This window comes from Oncorhynchus mykiss, chromosome 15 (assembly GCF_057628025.1).
Source record: "Oncorhynchus mykiss isolate SJ-2025 chromosome 15, ASM5762802v1, whole genome shotgun sequence".
Lineage (NCBI taxonomy): Eukaryota > Metazoa > Chordata > Actinopteri > Salmoniformes > Salmonidae > Oncorhynchus > Oncorhynchus mykiss.
The window spans coordinates 18,838,909-18,859,039 of record NC_143036.1 but is presented as its reverse complement, the minus strand read 5'-3'; the positions used below and the strand labels follow the sequence as shown (position 1 = coordinate 18,859,039).

Sequence of the window (20,131 nt, the reverse complement as noted above, 5' to 3'; positions counted from 1 at the left end):
ATCTACTGCAGCCCTCATCCTCCACATATAACACCCGTTCTGCCAGTCACATTCTGTTAAAGGGTCCCCAAAGCACACACATCCCTGGGTCGCTCATCTTTTCAGTTCGCTGCAGCTAGTGACTGGAATGAGCTGCAACAAACAATCAAACTGGACAGTTTCATCTCAATCTCTTCACTTCATAGACTAATGGACATTTGTGGCTGCTTTGCGTGATGTATTGTTGTCTTTACCTTCTTGCCCTTTGTGCTGTTGTCTGTGCCCATTAATGTTTGTACCATGTTTTGTGCTGCTACCATGTTGTGTTGTTGCCTTGCTATATAGGTCTTAGGTCTTTATGTAGTGTTGTCTCTTGTCATGGTGTGTGTGTGTGTCATATATCCCAGCCTCTGTCTCTGCAGGAGGGCTTTTGCCCTTTGGTAGGCCGTCATTGTAAATAATACTTTGTTCTTCACTGACTTGCCTAGTTAAAGAAATAACTACTATAGTCTTTGTCATGTTAAACAGCACAAACAGATCTGGAACCAAGATGATCCTCACTCACCCTCTGGTGCTGCAGCCACTCAGTCCAGGTCCAGAGCATCTGCAGACAGGAAGGAGGGGATACTATGGTCAGGAGACTACTTCACACAGTCTTGACCATGGTAAAATGTTCATGGTCTATCAACAGACATTCATTCAAAATAGGCTGACATTGGCTTTACAACAAAGAGTTAGAAATAGATGGGTAATAGATGGGTAACCTATGCCTTACCCCTGGGTGCAGTTCTCATGGCACAGCTGACATTCTCGCTTCTTGTCGGTGTATTTCCAGATGTGCCTATCCCCGTCCCCGAGAACGCCGTGTGGGCACTGATATACACAGTGGGGGCCATCTTTGACGTGAGCGCACGCCAAACATTTGTCAGGGCCCTTCAGAGGGCGAGAGAGGAGGGTCAGAGGTTTCCAGAATTGTTGATCTTCACTGAAATAATCACTTGTCTTGAGTAAAACCACTGGCTATGCCACATTTCCCAAGCCACACAGAATTAGTCTAATTCTCTGAATTTGTTATGTAACTCAATATCACGTCAGAATGTCAAGATCATTTTAGATGAGACAATTGAGATGGATTTGAAGTGAAAGTAGCGTACTGGTCCAAAGCAGCTTTGTGGTCCATTCACCATACACTCTGGGTCACATTCTAGACACCTGTTATTCAGTACATACTCTCGTGGCACCCTGAAGAGGCGAGGGGAAAACTGTTAAAACATTAACACAGCACAAGCCTACAGTAGATATATTTGACATATGAGAAGTATCAATAGTTTGCCTCTGGGCTAGCTCACCCCTCCAGTAGGTGACAGGCCCGTACACAGCGCCCCCTACGGGTGTAATACAGGCATGTAAAACACATGGTGGGGCCGGGCCCCCAGCAACCCTCGTCAGTGCACATCTCATCACAGGTACTGTTTAGCTTGGCTGTAGGGAAGAGAGAGGAAGACTATAGGCCCCATCCAGAAACAACCCCCCCCCCCCCCCCCCCCATAGACCCTAGGGTAGATGTGAAAGGATAGGGTAGCACAGGAGGTTGGTGGCACCTTAATTGGCTGGAGCTGAATGGTATCAAATTCCATTCGCTCTGTTCCAGCCATTATTATGAGCCGTCCTCCCCTCAGTAGCCTCCTTTGTAGGATAGGTGTACGCAATAGTGCTAAAAATCGATAGAACCCAGAGGGTGGAGGTGGAGTCACTGCCTCATCGCTTGGACCCAATCAAGTACCAGTGACCAATGGGAATAGAGCTGTTTTTGACACAGTTACTAACTGGGATGAATTAGCATTTGGCCATTGTAACCATTTCTCAAAAAGCAGTGTTTGTATAAAGGCATTGATCAGAATTCATACTTTATCCTTGTCCTTGCTTACCACAGGTGCTGATGTTGACGTTGTTGCCCACTGTTGAGGACTGTTTGCCCAATCTAAACAGGCTCTTCCAGTGGTCTCCGTTGGTGTAGCAGAGCTGGGGGTTGTTCTTCACCACAACATTGCCATCGCTAATCTCTCGCAGGGAGCGGAGGCCTAGATACTTCAGATGGGCCAAGTTGAGGGCAGCGAAACTCACCTGACCACTAGGGGAAAAGAAAAGGTCATGATAGTTTACTAGGTTAGCTTACTGCTACTCTAGCTAGCCCAAACATATCATTAAACAATGAAATATACAGCAGGGAACCTCTCAAGCCAGCTCACGTTTTATCTTCTAGGCTACTGAGTTTTTGCTATCAATCATGAACCAAAACTCCATTTGAAACAATTTTCAAAAACCTAGTTTCATAGGTATGACAAATAGCAGAGGTATCATACAGCACCTTCTGAAGCAGACATATTGAACATCACCGCAGTGTAGGACAGAGATACACTTACAACTGTTTGGTCCTTCCTCTGATAATCTCTAGGTTTTCAAATGGACTGAGAGAGTTGAGGTGCTCGGGCCAAGCTTGTATCAGCAAAAACCCTTTAGGAAAATAACAAATATAAATGTAATCAAGCATCGTCTTGGCTTTTGTTACCCTTGGATGAATTACAAAACAATTGAACATAAGTTAAAAAACTGTTCTACCTGAAATTTCCTTCACAGTCTTGAAATATTCCAGTTTGGCGGGGTCCATTTTTGGTGTTGATGTGTACCTATCACTGAGAGAAGCAATTGCAAAGGCACATACTCCCGTTAAAAAAGTGCGGGGTCACTTAAAAATGTCCTTGTTTTTTAAAGAAAACCATTTTGTCCATTTAAAATAACATCAAATTGATCAGAAATACAGTATAGACATTGTTAATGTTGTAAATGACTATTGTAGCTGGAAACGGCTGATTTTTTTATGGAATATCTACATAGGTGTACAGAGGCCCATTATCAGCAACCATCACTCCTGTGTTCCAATGGCATGGTGTGTTAGCTAATCCAAGTTTATAATTTTAAAAGGCTAATTGATCATTAGAAAACCTGTTTGCAATTGTTAGCACAGCTGAAAACTGTTGTGCTGATAGGAAGCAATAAAACTGTCCTTTAGACTGGTTGAGTATCTGGAGCATCAGCATTTGTGGGTTTGATTACAGGCTCAAAATGGCCAGAAACAAAACCAAACTTGTCAGTCTATTCTCGTTCTGAGAAATTAAGTCTATTTCATGCGAGAAATTGCCAAGAAACTGAAGATCTCGTACAAAGCTGCGTACTACTCCCTTCACAGAACATCGCAAACTGTCTCTAACCAGAATAGAAAGAGGAGTGGGAGGCCCCGGTGCACAACTGAGCAAGAGGACAAGTACATTAGTGTCTAGTTTGAGAACCAGACACCTCAAGTCCTCAACTGGCATCTTCATTAAGTAGTACCCGCAAAACACCAGTCAATGTCAACAGTGAAGAGGCGAGTGCTAGCCTTCTAGGCAGAGTTGCAAAGAAAAATACATATCTCAGATTGGACAATAAAAGGAAAAGATGGGCAAAAGAACAGACACTGGACAAAGGAACTCTGCCTAACTTAGATTAGCTAACACAATGTGCCATTGGAACACAGGAGTGATGGTTGCTGATAATGGGATTCTGTACGCCTATGTAGATATTCCATTATTTTTTAAGTTTCCAGCTGCAATAGTAATTTTACAACGTTAACAATGTCTACACTGTATTTCTGATCAATTTGTTATTTTAATGGACCAAAAAATGCTTTTCTTTCAAAAACAAGGACAATTAAGTGACCCCAAACTTTCGAACACTAGTGAATATTATACACACGTCTATACAGTGAATTCAGACCCCCTTGACCTTTTCCACATTTTATGTTACAGCCTTATTCTAAAATAGTTATAATAATAATCTCAATCTACACAAAATACCCTATAATGACGAAGCAAAAAACAGGTTTTGATTTTTTGCAAATGTAGAAAAAAAATTCTGGAAATATTGCGTTTACATAAGTATTCCTACCCTTTTTTTCAGTACTTTGTTGAAGCAGCTTATGCAGCGATTACAGCCTCAAGTCTTTTTGGTTATGACATTATAATCTTGCCACACCTGTATTTGGGGAGTTTCTCCCATTCTTCGCTGCAGATCCTCTTAAAAACCTCTTAGGGATAACATCCGGTGAAGCTGGAGTGCGCCAAATTCAAATGACAAAATTGTAATATTAAACATTCATGAACATACAAGTGTCTTACATCATTTAAAAGCTTAACTTCTTGTTAATCCAACCAGTCAGATTTCAAAAAGGCTTTACGGCGAAAGCATACCATGCGATTATCTGAGGACCCACATCAAAATACTTTTTCAACCAGCACCGGCTTCACAAAAATCACAAATAGTAATAAAATAAATCACTTGCCTTTGAAGATCTTCTTCTCTTTGCAATCCCAAGGGTTCCAGCTACACAATGAATGCTCCTTTTGTTCGGTAAAGTCCTTCAACATGCATACAAAGGAATCCAAAAAGATACCGGTAAACTTCATCCAAAACAAGTCAAACAATATTTGTAATCAATCCTCAGCCACCCTAATATGTAAATAAACGATAATATTTCAGACGGAAAGAACGGTGTTCAATAGAAAAGGAAAATAACGAAGATCGCGCCCTCCTTCACGCGCGCCAAAAGTCTCCCTGTCCTGATGAGAACACCTTGGATAACCTACAACCACTTGTTAATTTTTCAAGAAACAAGCCTGAAACCCTTTCTAAAGACTGACACCTTTTCTTTGTATATCCCATAGGCTAGTATTGAAAAGGCCTGTGACCTCAGTTTTTCGCCTGCCATATCAGTTCTGTTATACTCACGGACATTATTTTAACAGTTTTAGAAACTTTAGAGTGTTTTCTATCTAATGCATATGCATATCCTAGCTTCTGGGCCTGAGTAACAGGCAGTTTACTTTGGGCACGCCAGTCATCTGGAAATTCAGGATGCTGTCCCTAGCCTTAAGAGCTCTGTCAGGTTGGATGGGGAGCATCGCTGCACAGCTATTTTCAGGTCTCTCCAGAGATGTTCGGGCTCTGGCTGGGCCACAGGTGGACTCCAATCAAGTTGTAGAAACATCTCAAGGATGATCAATGGAAACCCGGATGCACCTGAGCTCAATTTTTTGAGTCTCATAACAAAGGGTCTGAATACTTATGTAAATACGGTATTTCTGGAAAAAGGGGTCTGTATACTTTACTGCACTGTACATAAAGTACAGTCAAAACTTTGGAAACACCTACTCATTCAAGGGTTTATCTTTATTTTTTTTACTATTTTCAACGTTGTAGAATAATACTGAAGACGTCAAAACTATGAAATAACACACATGGAATCATGTAGTAACCAAAAAATTGTTTTAAGTAGTCACCCTTTGCCTTGACAGCTTTGCACACTCTTGGCAGCTTTGCACACTCTTGGCATTCTCTCAACCAGCTTCACGTGGAATGCTTTTCCTACAGTCTTGAAGGAGTTCCACATATGCTGAGCACTTGTGTGCTGATTTTCCTTCACTCTGCAGTCCAACTCATCCCAAACCATCTCAATTGGGTTGAGGTCGGGTGATTGTGGAGGCCAGGTCATCTGATGCAGCACTCCATCACTCTCCTTCTTGGTCAAATAGCCCCTACACAGATGGGCTTAGTTCCACTAAGCGCAAACCAGATGGGATGGCGTATCGCTGCAGAATGCTGTGGTAGCAGCGCTGGTTAAGTGTGCCTTGAATTCTAAATAAATCACGGACAGTGTCACCAGCAGAGCACCCGCACACCACCACCTCCATGCTTCACGGTGGGAACCACACACGCAGAGATCATCCATTCACCTACTCTGCATCTCACAAAGACACGGTGGTTGGAACCAAAAATCTCTAATTTGGACTCATCAGACCAAAGGGCAGATTTCCACCGGTCTAATGCTCATTACTTGTGTTTCTTGGTCCAAGCAAGTCTCTTCTACTTATTGGTGTCCTTTAGTAGTGGTTTCTTTGCAGCAATTTGACCATGAAGGCCTGCTTCACACAGTCTCCTCTGAACAGTTGATGTTGAGATGTGACTGTTACTTAAACTCTGTGAAACATTTATTTGGGCTGCAATTTCTGAGTCTGGTAACTCTAATGAACTCATCCTCTGCAGCAGAGGTAACTCGGGGTCTTCCGTTCCTGTGGCGGTCCTCATGAGAGCCAGTTTCAACATAGCGCTTGATGGTTTTTGTGACTGCACTTCTTGAAATGTTCTGGATTGACTGATCTTCATGTCTTAAAGTAATGATGGACTGTCCTTTCTCTTTGCTTATTTGAACTGTTCTTGACATAATATGGACTTGGTCTTTTATCAAACAGGGCTATCCTCTGTATACCACCCTTACCTTGTCACAACACAACTAATTGGCTCAAACGCATTAAGGAAATAAATTCCACAAATTAATTTAAGAAGGCACACTTGTTAATTTAAATGCATTCCAGGTGACTACCTCATGAAGTTGGTTGAGAGAATGCCAAGAGTGTGCAAAGCTGTCATCAAGGCAAGGGGTGGCTACTTTGAAGAATCTAAAATATATTTTGATTTGTTTAACACATCATTCCATATGTTATTTCCTAGCTTTGATGTCTTCACTATTATTCTACAATGTAGAAAATAGTAAAAATAAAGAAAAACCCTGGAATGAGGTGGTGTGTCAACTGTTGACTGGTACTGTATGTCAGAGGCAGTAGTTCAAAACACAGTCATTTAAGTTTATTCAAAATAATTTGAATGAACACAGAGCAAATTGCATTGTATTTCACTGTTACGGTGTACATATTAGGACAGCCCATGGACACCGTACAATGTGATTGTTAATCCTTACCCATCCAAAGATGTCTGCATAATTGAAACAGCTCCATTGATTTTGGTGCAGTTTTTGAAAGAATCAATGTTAGACGCGTTGATTGACAACACTTTAGTAAGCAGCCCCATTCCAAGTCCATCGCAAACTAGATGAGAATAACACAAAAACATTCAAACCATTGACGATCCAATGCAGCATTATGAGGTTAAGAAATGACACAGCGAGCAAATTTTTAAATAAAGTACATTTATGTTGACTAGCCTACCACAGACAAAGAGTTACATTTTCAATATTTTACCTTTCGGACAGATTCCGTCACACTTCTTGCACCTCCTGACACCATTCTCCTCCACCTCGTGTGTGTTGCCGCTGCATGTTCTGACACACGCCCCGTGGTCCGTCACCACATAATTATCTATAATAAACAACCAATCACAGGTCAGGGGTCACCTTCACCAATCCAGACAATTATAGGCAAAAGTCTCTTCACCATGTAAGTATAGCGGCGGGGGCGTATTCACTGAGGTGAAACATTCTGAAAGAAACAATAGATAAGGTTGAAGTCGGAAGTTTACATGCACCTTAGCCAAATACATTTAAACTCAGTTCTTCACAATTCCTGACAATTAATCCTAGTAAAATTTCCCTGTCCCTGTCAGTTAGGATCACCACTTTATTTTAAGAATGTGAAATGTCAGAATAATAGTGGAGTGATTTATTTCAGCTTTTATTTCTTTCATCACATTCCCAGTGGGTCAAAAGTTTACATACAGTCAATTAGTATTTGGTAGCATTGCTTTAAATTGTTCAACTTGGGTCAAACTGTTTGGGTAGCCTTCCGCATGCTTCCAACAATAAGTTGGGTGAATTTTGGCCCATTCCTCCTGACAGAGCTGGAGTAACTGAGTCAGGTTTGTAGGCCTCCTTGCTCGCACACACTTTTTCAGTTCTGCCCAAAAATGTTCTATAGGATTGAGGTCAGGGCTTTCTGATGGCCACTCCAATACCTTGACTTTGTTGTCCTTAAGCCATTTTGCCACAACTTTGGAAGTATGCTTGGGGTCATTGTCCATTTGGAAGACCCATTTGCGACCAAGCTTTAACTTCCTGACTGATGTCTTGAGATGTTGCTTCAATATATCCACATAGTTTTTCTTTCATGATGCCATCTATTTTGTGAAGTGCAGCAGTCCCTCCTGCAGCAAAGCACCCCCACAACATGATACTGCCACCCCTGTGCTTCACGGTTGGGATGGTTTTCTCTTGCTTGCAAGCCTCCCCCTTTTTACTCCAAACATAATGATGGTCATTATGGCCAAACAGTTCTAATTTTGTTTCATTAGACCAGAGGACATTTCTCCAAAAAGTACAATCTTTGTCCCCATGAGCAGTTGCAAACCGTAGTCTGGCTTTTTTATGGCGGTTTTGGAGTAGTGGCTTCTTCCTTGCTGAATGGCCTTTCAAGTTATGTTGATTATAGGACTCGTTTTACTGTGGATATAGATACTTTTGTACCTGTTTCCTCCAGCATCTTCACAAGGTTCTTTGCTGTTGTTCTGGGATTGATTTGCACTTTTCGCACCAAAGTACGTTCATCTCTAGGAGGCAGAACGCGTCTCCTTCCTGAGCTGTATGACGGCTGTGTGGTCCCATGGTGTTTATACTTGCATATTATTGTTTGTACAGATGAACGTGGTACCTTCAGCGTTTGGAAATTGCTCCCAAGGATGAACCTGTCAAGAGTCAGTGTGTAACGGGTCGGACGAAGTCAGGCACAGGACACAGAACTGAGTAAAAACTTTACTCGACAGTAAACCAACAATATATTCCATGCTGGGAAACACACCAGCTCTCAGAACTACTGACCACTCAACAACAAACAAACACGCACAAAAACCATGGGGAAAACAGATGGTTAAATAATGAACATGTAATTGGGGAATTGAAACCAGGTGTGTAAAACAAAGACAAAACAAAAGGAAAATTAAAAGTGGATCAGCCATGGCTAGAAGGCCGGTGACGTCGAACGCGTCCGAGCAAGGAGAGGGGCCGACTTCGGCGGAAGTCGTGACAGAACCAGACTTGTGGACGTCTACAATTATTTTTTTCTGAGGTCTTGGCTGATTTATTTTGATTTTCCCATGATGTCAAGCAAAGAGACACTGAGTGTGAAGGTAGGCCTTGAAATACATCCACAGTTACACCTCCAATAGGCTAATTGACATAATTTGAGTCAATCAGAAGCTTCTAAAGCCATGACATCATTTTCTGGAATTTTCCAAGCTGTTTCAAGGCACAGAAAACTTAGTGTATGTAAATTTCTAACCCACTGGAATTGTGATACAGTGAATTATAAGTGAAATAATCTGTCTGTAAAAAATTGTTGAAAAAATTACTTGTGTCATGCACAAAGTAGATATCCTAACTGACTTGCCAAAATTATAGTTTGTTAACAAGAAATTTGTGGAGTGGTTGAAAAACGAGTTTTAATGACTCCAACCTAAGTGTATGTAAACTTCTGACTTCAACTGTATGAAAGAAACAAATAGAGCACAATTCCCAATTCTACCAGACATACATGTATGGTGTAGAACAGATGTTTGTCTGGCCATTAAGTAAAGTTATGAGCAGACCCCATCTTTATTAACCCTTTGATAATGTAGATGACCTTACGTGGGCAGTCCTTCACACAAGTGGCCCCGAACGTGTACTTGGCGTTAGGGTTGGAAGCCAACTGGTGGGTGTTGGGATTGTAGAGCATGGTAGGGGGGCAGGCATCCTTACATGTGCCATCATCCTGGAAGTCTCTACAAGCCTTTGAATACAAGAATGAAAGACTACGATCACAATGAGTGTGCAATATCGGCAACGATATCTGGAGCAGCCCAGGAGTGGGTCTGCCTGTTGTCTTTTTAAATGTGTTTCCTATCTGATTATAACTTTTGTAAGTTATGAATTCATTGAAGTCAGAAGAGTCTCTCACCAGACACTCTGTAGGCCTAGGGCCGGTGCAGCCTGCAGCACAGTGTTCGTTACAGCAGTCACTGGGTTTAGGACCCCTACACCTTCCAGAGCACTGCTCTGCACACGTCAGCTTGGTAACTGAGGAGAGATGGGAGTTGGAAAGAGAGGACCAGTCAGCAAAACACACCCATCACCAAGTGCAAGGGTCTGTGTGAGAAAACGAGCAACCAACAAAATACTTTCAACATGAACAAAAGTTTCTACCAATATCATGAAAGAGAAATAGCACGTGATGTTTTTGTATCACTACTAATTTCGGGGAGAGAAGAATGGCTCCTTACAGGTTTGACAGTTCTCCAGTCCTGAGGTCCAGCATGATCCATTGTAGCATCCCGGATCACACTTGTCACCTGTAAGGTGAGGAAAAACCCTGCTTAACATCTGAATGATGTCATTCATAGAATACTGGTGTTACACATGGTTAAACCTGGCCATGCAAGTTTGGTTGTAAATCACAAACCCGAAAGCTGTGTCATATGGAATAATCATAATAGTTGTGCTGGTTAATCAAATGAAAAACAACAACGCCAAAATGATTCCACTGAACACAAAGCAGAGAAGGATTCATTACTATACTAAGTGTTAATGAATCTAGCATACTTACAGTAACGGCCATAGCTCTCCAGTTTGAAGTGCATACTATGGTTTATGGCCTTATTTACCATGTCCCACCACTGGATGGTTTCCACATTACACAGCAAAGGATTGTGGGCAATTTTCACACCTCCATTGAGAATCTCTGTGCAAAATAGAAGGACACATAGATATGTTGTCTGGCCTGTGTAATGGAACCAATGGCATAGACCCAAAAATTCTAACTCCCAAGCTAAATCAAGCACACCACAAATACTTCAAAGTATTTTAAATAACATTACATAATGTATTTGACCCACTCAGGTGTGGACAGAATCCAGGATACAGTCACTGAAATGGACCTCCCAGTCACCCACTAACCTGTCAGTCCACTCAGCTTCAGCTCCCTCAGGCCCCGGGTGTAGTTGAGGGTCACAGAGGAGTGATTCTTCTCGTAATTGGATGTTACAGTCAGGGCATACTTGTCAAGGAAGAGGGAGTGTCCTCGGATAAGACGCAGGTTTTCGAGAGGGATGCTGGCTGCCTTATTGAGGGCGATCAGAACGTATCCTCCAACCTCCTGAATGGACTGGAGGGAGAACATAGAAATGGATAGAAGTGCGGAACGTGCCAGAGTTTGGTCTGGTGGTCATGCAACCTACTCTTGACTACGTTAACCTTGCAATACAATCATTGTTCAGTTGGTGGTAGTGAAGTCATAAAGGATAGAAAAGCTTTATTCTGACTATTACACCTACATTGACGTTGAGTCATTTAGCAGACTCCTATCCATAGTTACTTACAGCCAGTGCATTCAACTAGGAGCTAGAAGCCACGGCAAGAAAAGTAATGAAATGGCTGCAACACTATTTTCTCTCGGGTCATTTTAGATCAGAGAGAGGGCGAGGAACTATAGGACATAGGAAAGGTGGATAGGTAGGAAGCCACTGCAAACAATGTATAGGAATCGAACCCTCCATCTCCTCACCTTGAGGAAGGAGAGGTCGTGGTAGTCCTGGATGTAGGTGAGCTCTAGGTTCTCCAGGACCACGGTACAGTTGCTGTACATCTTCACAAGGTTGTTGTAGTGGTCGTCTACAGTCGCCAGCAGCGTCAGCCTGTTGCTGATCCCCTGACACACTGAAACCAGAAGACAGAGAGGAAAAGTGTCACTATGGAATAGAGGTCGACCGATTATGATTTTTTAACGCTGATACAAGTACCGATTATTGGAGGACCAAAAAAGGCCGATACCGATTATGACTATTTTTTTTGTTTTTTTGTTGTTGTAATAATGACAATTACAACAATCCTGAATGAACACTTATTTTAACTTAATATAATACATCAATAAAATCATTTTAGCCTCAAATAAATAATGAAACATGTTCAATTTGGTTTAAATAATGCAAAAACAAAGTGTTGGAGAAGAAAGTAAAAGTACAATATGTGCCATGTAAGAAAGCTAACGTTTAAGTTCCTTGCTCAGAACATGAGAACATATGAAAGCTGGTGGTTCCTTTTAACATGAGTCTTCAATATTCCCAGGTAAGAAGTTTTAGGTTGTAGGTATTATAGGAATTATAGGACTATTTCTCTCTATACCATTTGTATTTCATTAACCTTTGACTATTGGATGTTCTTATAGGCACTTTAGTATTGCCAGTGTAACAGTATAGCTTCCGTCCCTATCCTCGCTCCTCCCTGGGCTCGAACCAGGAACACAACGACAACAGCCACCCTTGAAGCAGCGTTACCTATGCAGAGCAAGGGGAACAACCACTCCAAGTCTCAGAGCGAGTGACGTTTGAAGTCATAAACAGCGCAATGCTTGACGCACAACGAAGAGCTGCTGGCAAAACGCTCTAAAGTGCTGTTTGAATGAATGCTTACGAGCCTGCTGCTGCCTACCACCGCTCAGTCAGACTGCTCTATCAAATCATAGACTTAGTTATAACATAATAACACACATAAATACGAGCCTTAGGTCATTAATATGGTCGAATTCAGAAACTATCATCTCAAAAACAAGACGTTTATTCTTTCAGTGAGATACGGAACCGTTTCGTATTTTATCTAAGGGGTGGCATCCATTAGTCTAAATATTCCTGTTACTTTGCACAACCTTCAATGTTATGTCATAATTACGTAATATTCTGGCAAATTAGGCAGCCCAAACTGTTGCATATACACTGACTCTGCGTGCAATGAACGCAAGAGAAGTGACTCAATTTCACCTTGTTAATATTGCCTGCTAACCTGGATTTCTTTTAGCTAAATATGCAGGTTTAAAAATATATACTTCTGTGTATTGATTTTAAGAAAGGCATTTTTGGTCATGGTTAGGTACACATTGGCGCAACGATACGCACCGCATCAATTATATGCAACGCAGGACACGCTAGATAAACTAGTGATATCATCAACCATGTGTTAACTAGTGATTATGATTGATTAATTGTTTTAATGCTACAGTGGGGAGAACAAGTATTTCATACACTGCCGATTTTGCAGGTTTTTGCACTGCCGATTTTGCAGGTTTTTATCATAGGTACACTTCAACTGTGAGAGACAGAATCTAAAACAAAAATCCAGAAAATGACATTGTATGATTTTTAAGTAATTCATTTGCATTTTATTGTATGACATAAGTATTTTATCACCTACCAACCAGTAAGAATTCTGGCTCTCACAGACCTGTTAGTTTTTCTTTAGGCAAGCAGCTTGGTGAGAAGGTAACAACTGTTGGCGCAATTATTAGAAAATGGAAGAAGTTCAAGATGACGGTCAATCACCCTCGGACTGGGGCACCATGCAAGATCTCACCTCGTGGGGCATCAATGATCATGAGGAAGGTGAGGGATCAGCCCAGAACTACACGGCAGGACCTGGTCAATGACCTGAAGAGAGCTGGGACCACAGTCTCAAAGAACCATTAGTAACACACTACGTCGTCATGGATTAAAATCCTGCAGCGCACGCAAGGTCCCCCTGCTCAAGCCAGCGCATGTCCAGGCCCGTCTGAAGTTTGCCAATGACCATCTGGATGATCCAGAGGAGGAATGGGAGGTCATGTGGTCTGATGAGACAAAAATATAGCTTTTTGGTCTAAACTCCACTCGCCGTGTTTGGAGGAAGAAGAAGGATGAGTACAACACCAAGAACACCATCCCAACCATGAAGCATGGAGATGGAAACATCATTCTTTGGGGATGCTTTTCTGCAAAGGGGACAGGACGACTGCACCGTATTGAGGGGAGGATGGATGGGGCCATGTATCGCGAGATCTTGGCCAACAACCTCCTTCCCTCAGTAAGAGCATTGAAGATGGGTCGTGACTGGGTCTTCCAGCTTGACAACGACCCGAAACACACAGCCAGGGCAACTAAGGAGTGGCTCCGTAAGAAGCATCTCAAGGTCCTGGAGTGGCCTATCCAGTCTCCAGACCTGAACCCAATAGAAAATCTTTGGAGGGAGCTGAAAGTCCGTATTTCCCAGCGACAGCCCTGAAACCTGAAGGATCTGGAGAAGGTCTGTATGGAGGAGTGGGTCAAAATCCCTGCTGCAGTGTGTGCAAACCTGGTCAAGAACTACAGTAATTGCAAACAAAGGTTTCTGTACCAAATATTAAGTTCTGCTTTTCTGATGTATCAAATACTTATGTCATGCAATAAAATGCTAATTAATTACTTAAAAATCATACAATGTGATTTTCTGGATTTTTGTTTTAGATTCCGTCTCTCACAGTTGAAGTGTACCTATGATAAAAAATTACAGACCTCTACATGCTTTGTAAAATCGGCAGTGTATCAAATACTTATTCTCCCCACTGTAGCTAGCAACTTGCCTTGGCTTACTGCATTCGCGTAACAGGCAGTCTCCCCGTGGAGTGCAATGAGAGGCAGGTGGTTAGAGCATTGGACTAGTTAACTGTAAGGTTGCAAGATTGAATCCCCCGAGCTGACAAGGTGAAAATCTGCCGTTCTGCCCCTGAACAAGGCAGTTAACCCACCGTTCCTAGGCCGTCATTGAAAATAAGAATGTGTTCTAAACTGACTTGCCTAGTTAAATAAAGATTAAATAAAGGTGTAAAAAAATACATTTTTAAAAAATCAGCCAAATCGGATTTCCGATTGTTATGAAAACTTGAGATCGTCCCTAATTAATAGGCCATTCCGATGAATCGGTCGACCTCTACTATGGAAGTTTAGTTGCTAATTGTATACATCAAACTTTGGCTTTCATGTTAACTGTAGGAGTCATTTACATAATGATTCCAACAGAGTTCCACTTTTGGATGAGAGACATCATTTAGTGGAAACTACATTTCCAAACAAAGTTCTACTAAACATCACCATGAAACCTAACCTACTGTGGGCACAGTACCACTTAGTGGTATTGAGGTGCACGTAATGGTGACATAATGACTGTCAGTCCTGACATAAAGTGATATGCCATTACAGAGAGTCTCCACAACAGGTTGGACAGGTTCTGAGGAGATGAGAGGTTGATCTTTAACGTCTACACTGCTGCAGACTACACGCCAACTAAGGAGGGATTTTCACCACTCCATCATCTGGAAGGAGAGAAAGAAAGCTCTCCCACACATGCACTTTGCTGCCCTCTGAAACTCTAACATCATTGTGTCTCAACTGGCATAAGTCGCTCAGATTCTTTGGGGGACACCTATAGTTAGTTAGTTAACACATGCTTATTTGAATGTACCTGTTCTTCCAAGGAGAACTGTTAAAGGCTGTATTTCTGGTAGGAATTCTGGATGGTGTGGAGAGTTGCACGCCGCCTGTGCTAGGGTATCTTGAGTTGACCGCGCACACTCACAGTTTTAGAGGCAGATGCTGTAGTCAGTGGGAGGTGAGGGAGAAGATGGAAGCAGCTGGTAAGGGAATAGACAAAGTCCCTGTGTAATTTATCTTGGGACCAGACAACAGGGCTCACAGCATGAGCATGAGGATGTAGCCAAACAAATCATTTAATAAGTCTGATATACTTGTGGTTCATATTAGTTTAGCTTAGCTTGTGGTTCATATTAGTTTAGCGAGAGCTTTTCAGAGAGTCATGCTGTGGTTAATAAGGTAGACAGGAAAGTCATTCTTCAAGAAACCGCTTTTAACTTAACAAGTTGCAAGCTCCTAGGTCTAGAACAATCATTTTAACTTCATTATAAGTAAAATCATAGGCCAAGTCAAAATATTAGTGTGTAGGTATGGCTCCGTCATCCTAACCTCAGTACCCCTCCTCCCCCGTTCCACTAAACAACTGCCATCATAATGCATGTGCATTGTAACGTGTAATAACATTTGACCCTTGGATTGATTACACAGCCGTCGTATTTCATGTTCTGGCAGGATCACCTTCGTTATCCTAGATTGTATTGATAGGTGGCTTTTTATTTACATCAAAAATAGAAGATAAAACTCTAAATAGAATGTTCTAGATGGAACTTTACTCTAACTGTACTTTAATGTAACTGCAGTTCACATGCATACAGTATTAGTGTACATTGAGCTCCGTGTGTGTGCTTCTAAGCAGGCCTCACTCAGAGATGTCACTAAGGTAAACACAGCTGCACCCTCTCTCCCGGTTTTGTATCTGTTCCCCCCACGCTGCTTCAGTGTTCAGGTCAATGTCATTCTGGGGCAATCTGACATCTGGAAGCACATCCTCGCCCTTAGTTCCTAAGTGTGCTTGCCTGTGTACGCTTGCCTGTGTATGTGTGTGCATAACTGCATATCTGTGTCCGATCTGCAGACTCTCCCTGCACTGCTGTAGCCTGCACTACTGTAGAGCTCCCCTACCTCTGGATACTCCACTCCCTGAAGGACTTGACCCTTAACCCTTTCTCCACACACTTCCTGTAATAGGATCAAGCTTGTTTCCTAAGTCTATCATCATCTGCGGTCATCCGGCCTCATACCCCTCACTCAAACCTTGTCATCCTCTCTTCCCACTCTTCTTCCTCCTCCCACAGACACATTCCCAAAGGACAAGAGGGGGATGAGGGCCGGAGGGGTGGGTCGTACTCCTCCTGGAGCTCAATCACTTTTACATGTGGCTCTACTCTGGAGAGAATGATGGGGGTGGACAGATGTTGGTGGTGTTAGTTTATAATAGAATGAAAAGAAAGTGAATTAAATTATCTCAGACGCTCCACAAATAATTAAACTTTATATTTTTTTATTTTGGTGTCGGGGGGGTTTAGTTACTGCCCAGTGTTTCCAGATTTCTGTTCATAGTATTGTATTTTTTAAAAGGGCAATCAGTAGTTGTTACATCCCTTTTTGGACTTTATTATATAGTGCATTTGGGGAAGGATTCAGACCCCTTTACTTTTTCTACATTTTGTTACGTTACAGCCTTTTTTCTAAAAATTGAGTTTTTTCCCCTCATACAATAACCCATAATGACAAAGCAAAAACAGGTTTTTAGACATTTTATCAAAAAATAAATAAATAAAAGAAATATGACATTTTACATAAGTATTCAGACCCTTTACTCAGTACTTTGTTGAAGCACCTTTGGCAGCGATTACAGTCTTGAGTCTTCTTGGGTATGACACTACAAGTTTGGCACACCTGTAATAGCTTTCGTCGTAGGATGAGGAAGAGTAGTCGGACCAAAGCGCAGCATGGTAAGTGTTCATGTTTGTTTATTGAACTGAACACTAAATCAAAATAACAAGAGAATAAATTAAACTGAAACAGTCCCGTAAGGTGCAAACACTAATACAGAAAATAACCACCCACAAAACCCCTGTGGGAAAAAGCTACCTAAGTGTGGTTCCCAATCAGAGACAACGATAGACAGCTGTCCCTGATTGAGAACCCTACCCGGCCAAAACAAAGAAATACAAAACATAGAAAAAGGCCATAGAATGCCCACCCAAATCACACCCTGACCAAACCAAAATAGAGACATAAAAAGCTCTCTACGGTCAGGGCGTGACAACACCTGTATTTGCAGAAGTTTCTCCCATTGTTCTCTGCAGATCCTCTCAAGCTCTATCCGGTTGGATGGGGAGCGTTGCATCACAGATATTTTCAGGTCTCTCCAGAGATATTCAAATCTAGGCTCTGGCTGGGCCACTCAAGGACATTCAGAGACTTGTCCCGAAGCCACTCCTGCATTATCTTGGCTGTGTGCTTAAGGTTGTTGTACTGTTGGAAGGTGAACCTTCGCCCCAGTCTGAGGTCCTGAGCACTCTGGAGCAGGTTATCATCAAGGATCTCTCTGCATGCTGCTGCCACCACCATGCTTCCCTGTAGAGATAGTGCCAGGTTTCCTCCAGACGTGATGCTTGGTATTCAGGCCAAAGAGTTCAATCTTGGTTTCATCAAACCAGAGAATCTTGTTTCTCATGGTCTGAGAGTCCTTTAGGTGCCTTTTGGCAAACTCCAAGCTGACTGTCATGTGCCTTTTTTATGAGGAGTGGCTTCCGTCTGGCCACTCTACCATAAAGGCCTGATCGGTGGAGGATGCAGAGAAGGTTGTCCTTCTGGAATGTTCTCCCATCTCCACAGAGGAACTCTGGAGCTCTGTCAGAGTGACTATCGGGTTCTTGGTCAACTCCCTGACCAAGTCCCTTCTCCTCCAATTACTCAGTTTGGCCTTGTGGCCAGCTGTAGGAAGAGTCTGGGTGGTTCCAAACTCATTCCATTTAAGAATGATGGAGGCGACTGTGCTCTTGGGGACCTTCAATGCTGCAGAAATGGTAACCTTCCCCAGATCTGTGCCTCAACACAATCCTTTCTCTGAGCTCTACATTTCCTTTGACCTCATGGCTTGGTTTTGCTCTGACATGCACTGTCAACTGTGGGACCTTTTATATAGACACGTGTATGCCTTTCCAAATCATGTCCAATCAACTGAATTTACCACAGGTGGACTCCAACCAAGTTGTAGAAACATATCAAGGATGATCAATGGAAACAGGATGCACCTGAGCTCAATTTTTTCGAGTCTCATAGCAAAGTGTCTGAATATTTATAAGGTAAGGTATAAGGTATTATTTTTTATAAATGTGCAAAATTTCGAAAAACCTTTTTGGCTTTGTCATTATGGGGTATTGTGTGTAGATTGAGGGACATTTTGATTTCATCAATTTTAGAATAAGGCTGCAATGTAATATCATGTGGGGAAAAAAGGTAAGGGGTCTGAATACTTTCCAAATGCACTGTATGCGTCCATTGATTCTTGAAGAATATACCGTTTAAATGCCTCATGCGCTTAGTTCAACTGTCATACCACATCAGAACCCAAAATAGAACTTGTTTAACTCCAATGTTTGTAAACAAACACTGTTTAGCATAAACAAAACATGGTTAAAACTATAATTTTGATATCATGCATGGCCAGTCCTTGTATCCATAGCGCTGCCTTTGAATTTGAGTCTGGTAACATTTCTCTAGGCCCATCCCCATGCTTTACACTGAAACAGTGGTGGAGAGAATGCTTTGTTATTGTTGATAGCCACTGAGTAGTATTTTCATTTCAAAACCTTTTTTTTTTTTTCATTCATGAATATTGACAAATATAAACATTTTTCAAAGGGTTTTCTAATGATCAATTAGCCTTTTGAAATGATAAACTTGGATTATCTAACACAACGTGCCATTGGAACTGATGATGTTGCTGATGATGGGCCTCTGTTCGCCTATGTACATAAAAAATATGCCGTTTCCAGCTACAATAGTCATTTACAACATTAACACAATGTCTACACTGTATTTCTGATCAATTTGATGTTATTTTAATGGACCAAAAATTTGCTTTTCTTTCAAAAACAAGAATTTCTGAGTGACCCCAAACTTGTGTGTGTGACAACAGGTTTCAGCTGATTGTTTAACTTGGAAATCCTCGACTACAAGGCCATGCCAGACTTCATAGGAAGAAGTTCCTGTGTGTGTTGTACTGGATGGGGCTATATGAGAGAGATTCTGCAATCTCACTCTTTTTTTATAATTTCAATTGACATTTTTCTTTACACCTACTGTATGAGTACATTTAGCTGACATTGCAACTACTGATGATGCCAATTGTGTGTTTGCATTATATCCATTGTTTTCTGTAAGAGGCATTGAAAGGGATTTGTCTTAGCTGAAAATATAGAACTAAAGTTCCAGTCATAGTTTCCATGTGTAACGGTCCACAGATGACCTCTCTCCTCCCTCAGAGTTCTCCTCTGTCCACCCCTGTGTGCCTGCCTCTCCCCTCCCTCCTCACAGAGAAGTGTGGAATTCCCTGAGTCTATGCCATGTATCCTTTGGGCAGTGCTAGAAAGGGATGGAGGGAGGGGAGGAAGGGAGATGGAAGAGTGAGTGGACACTGGTTGTTGAGATAAGAGGAGCTTCACGGTCACAGAGGGTTTGTACAGTCTACGCAAACACGCACGCACACAAACACAAGTGCACACATGCACACACTCACACTTTCTCTATATTACAGAAACACACCTGGTCCCAGTCATTCATTCGCATAGGAAATGGGATGAACGGACTAACTGCGGCCTTCCCACTCACCTCCGCTGTCTCTTTAAACAGTCTCTCAGACTGCTGGCTGAACAAGGGAGAAGAAATAATGAGAGGAAAGGGCCTTTTCGTTTCATTCAATGTTCTTGCTAAAAATGCCCGTTGTGCTGAATGCCCCTCAATCCTGCTGTCTTATAAGGTTCCACACAGGCATCCTATTTCCCAAGTAATAATAGCC

At 42.0% G+C, this 20,131-nt stretch overlaps 1 protein-coding gene across 3 annotated transcripts in view; it reads right to left on the bottom strand.

Moving 5' to 3' along the window:
- The window catches only part of LOC110489727 (melanoma receptor tyrosine-protein kinase), a 51,428-nt gene that overhangs the window by 11,733 nt on the left and 19,564 nt on the right, over nt 1-20,131 (bottom strand). The window contains exons 2-17 of one of the 3 annotated variants that reach the window (XM_090199419.1): nt 15,134-15,302; nt 11,397-11,548; nt 10,790-10,997; nt 10,440-10,574; nt 10,117-10,185; nt 9,795-9,913; nt 9,485-9,626; nt 7,110-7,226; nt 6,830-6,956; nt 2,599-2,672; nt 2,403-2,493; nt 1,908-2,110; nt 1,329-1,461; nt 1,134-1,221; nt 755-912; nt 545-583 (exon numbers count right to left, since the gene is read on the bottom strand). In XM_090199419.1, coding sequence (XP_090055545.1) covers nt 545-583; nt 755-912; nt 1,134-1,221; nt 1,329-1,461; nt 1,908-2,110; nt 2,403-2,493; nt 2,599-2,672; nt 6,830-6,956; nt 7,110-7,226; nt 9,485-9,626; nt 9,795-9,913; nt 10,117-10,185; nt 10,440-10,574; nt 10,790-10,997; nt 11,397-11,477 — 1,784 coding nt within the window. In that variant the 5' untranslated portion in view covers nt 11,478-11,548; nt 15,134-15,302. Of the gene's footprint in view, nt 1-544; nt 584-754; nt 913-1,133; nt 1,222-1,328; nt 1,462-1,907; nt 2,111-2,402; nt 2,494-2,598; nt 2,673-3,963; nt 4,274-6,829; nt 6,957-7,109; nt 7,227-9,484; nt 9,627-9,794; nt 9,914-10,116; nt 10,186-10,439; nt 10,575-10,789; nt 10,998-11,396; nt 11,549-15,133; nt 15,303-20,131 lie in introns of those variants that run through there. The other 2 variants (XM_021562519.3, XM_090199420.1) reach the window with 2 other exon arrangements.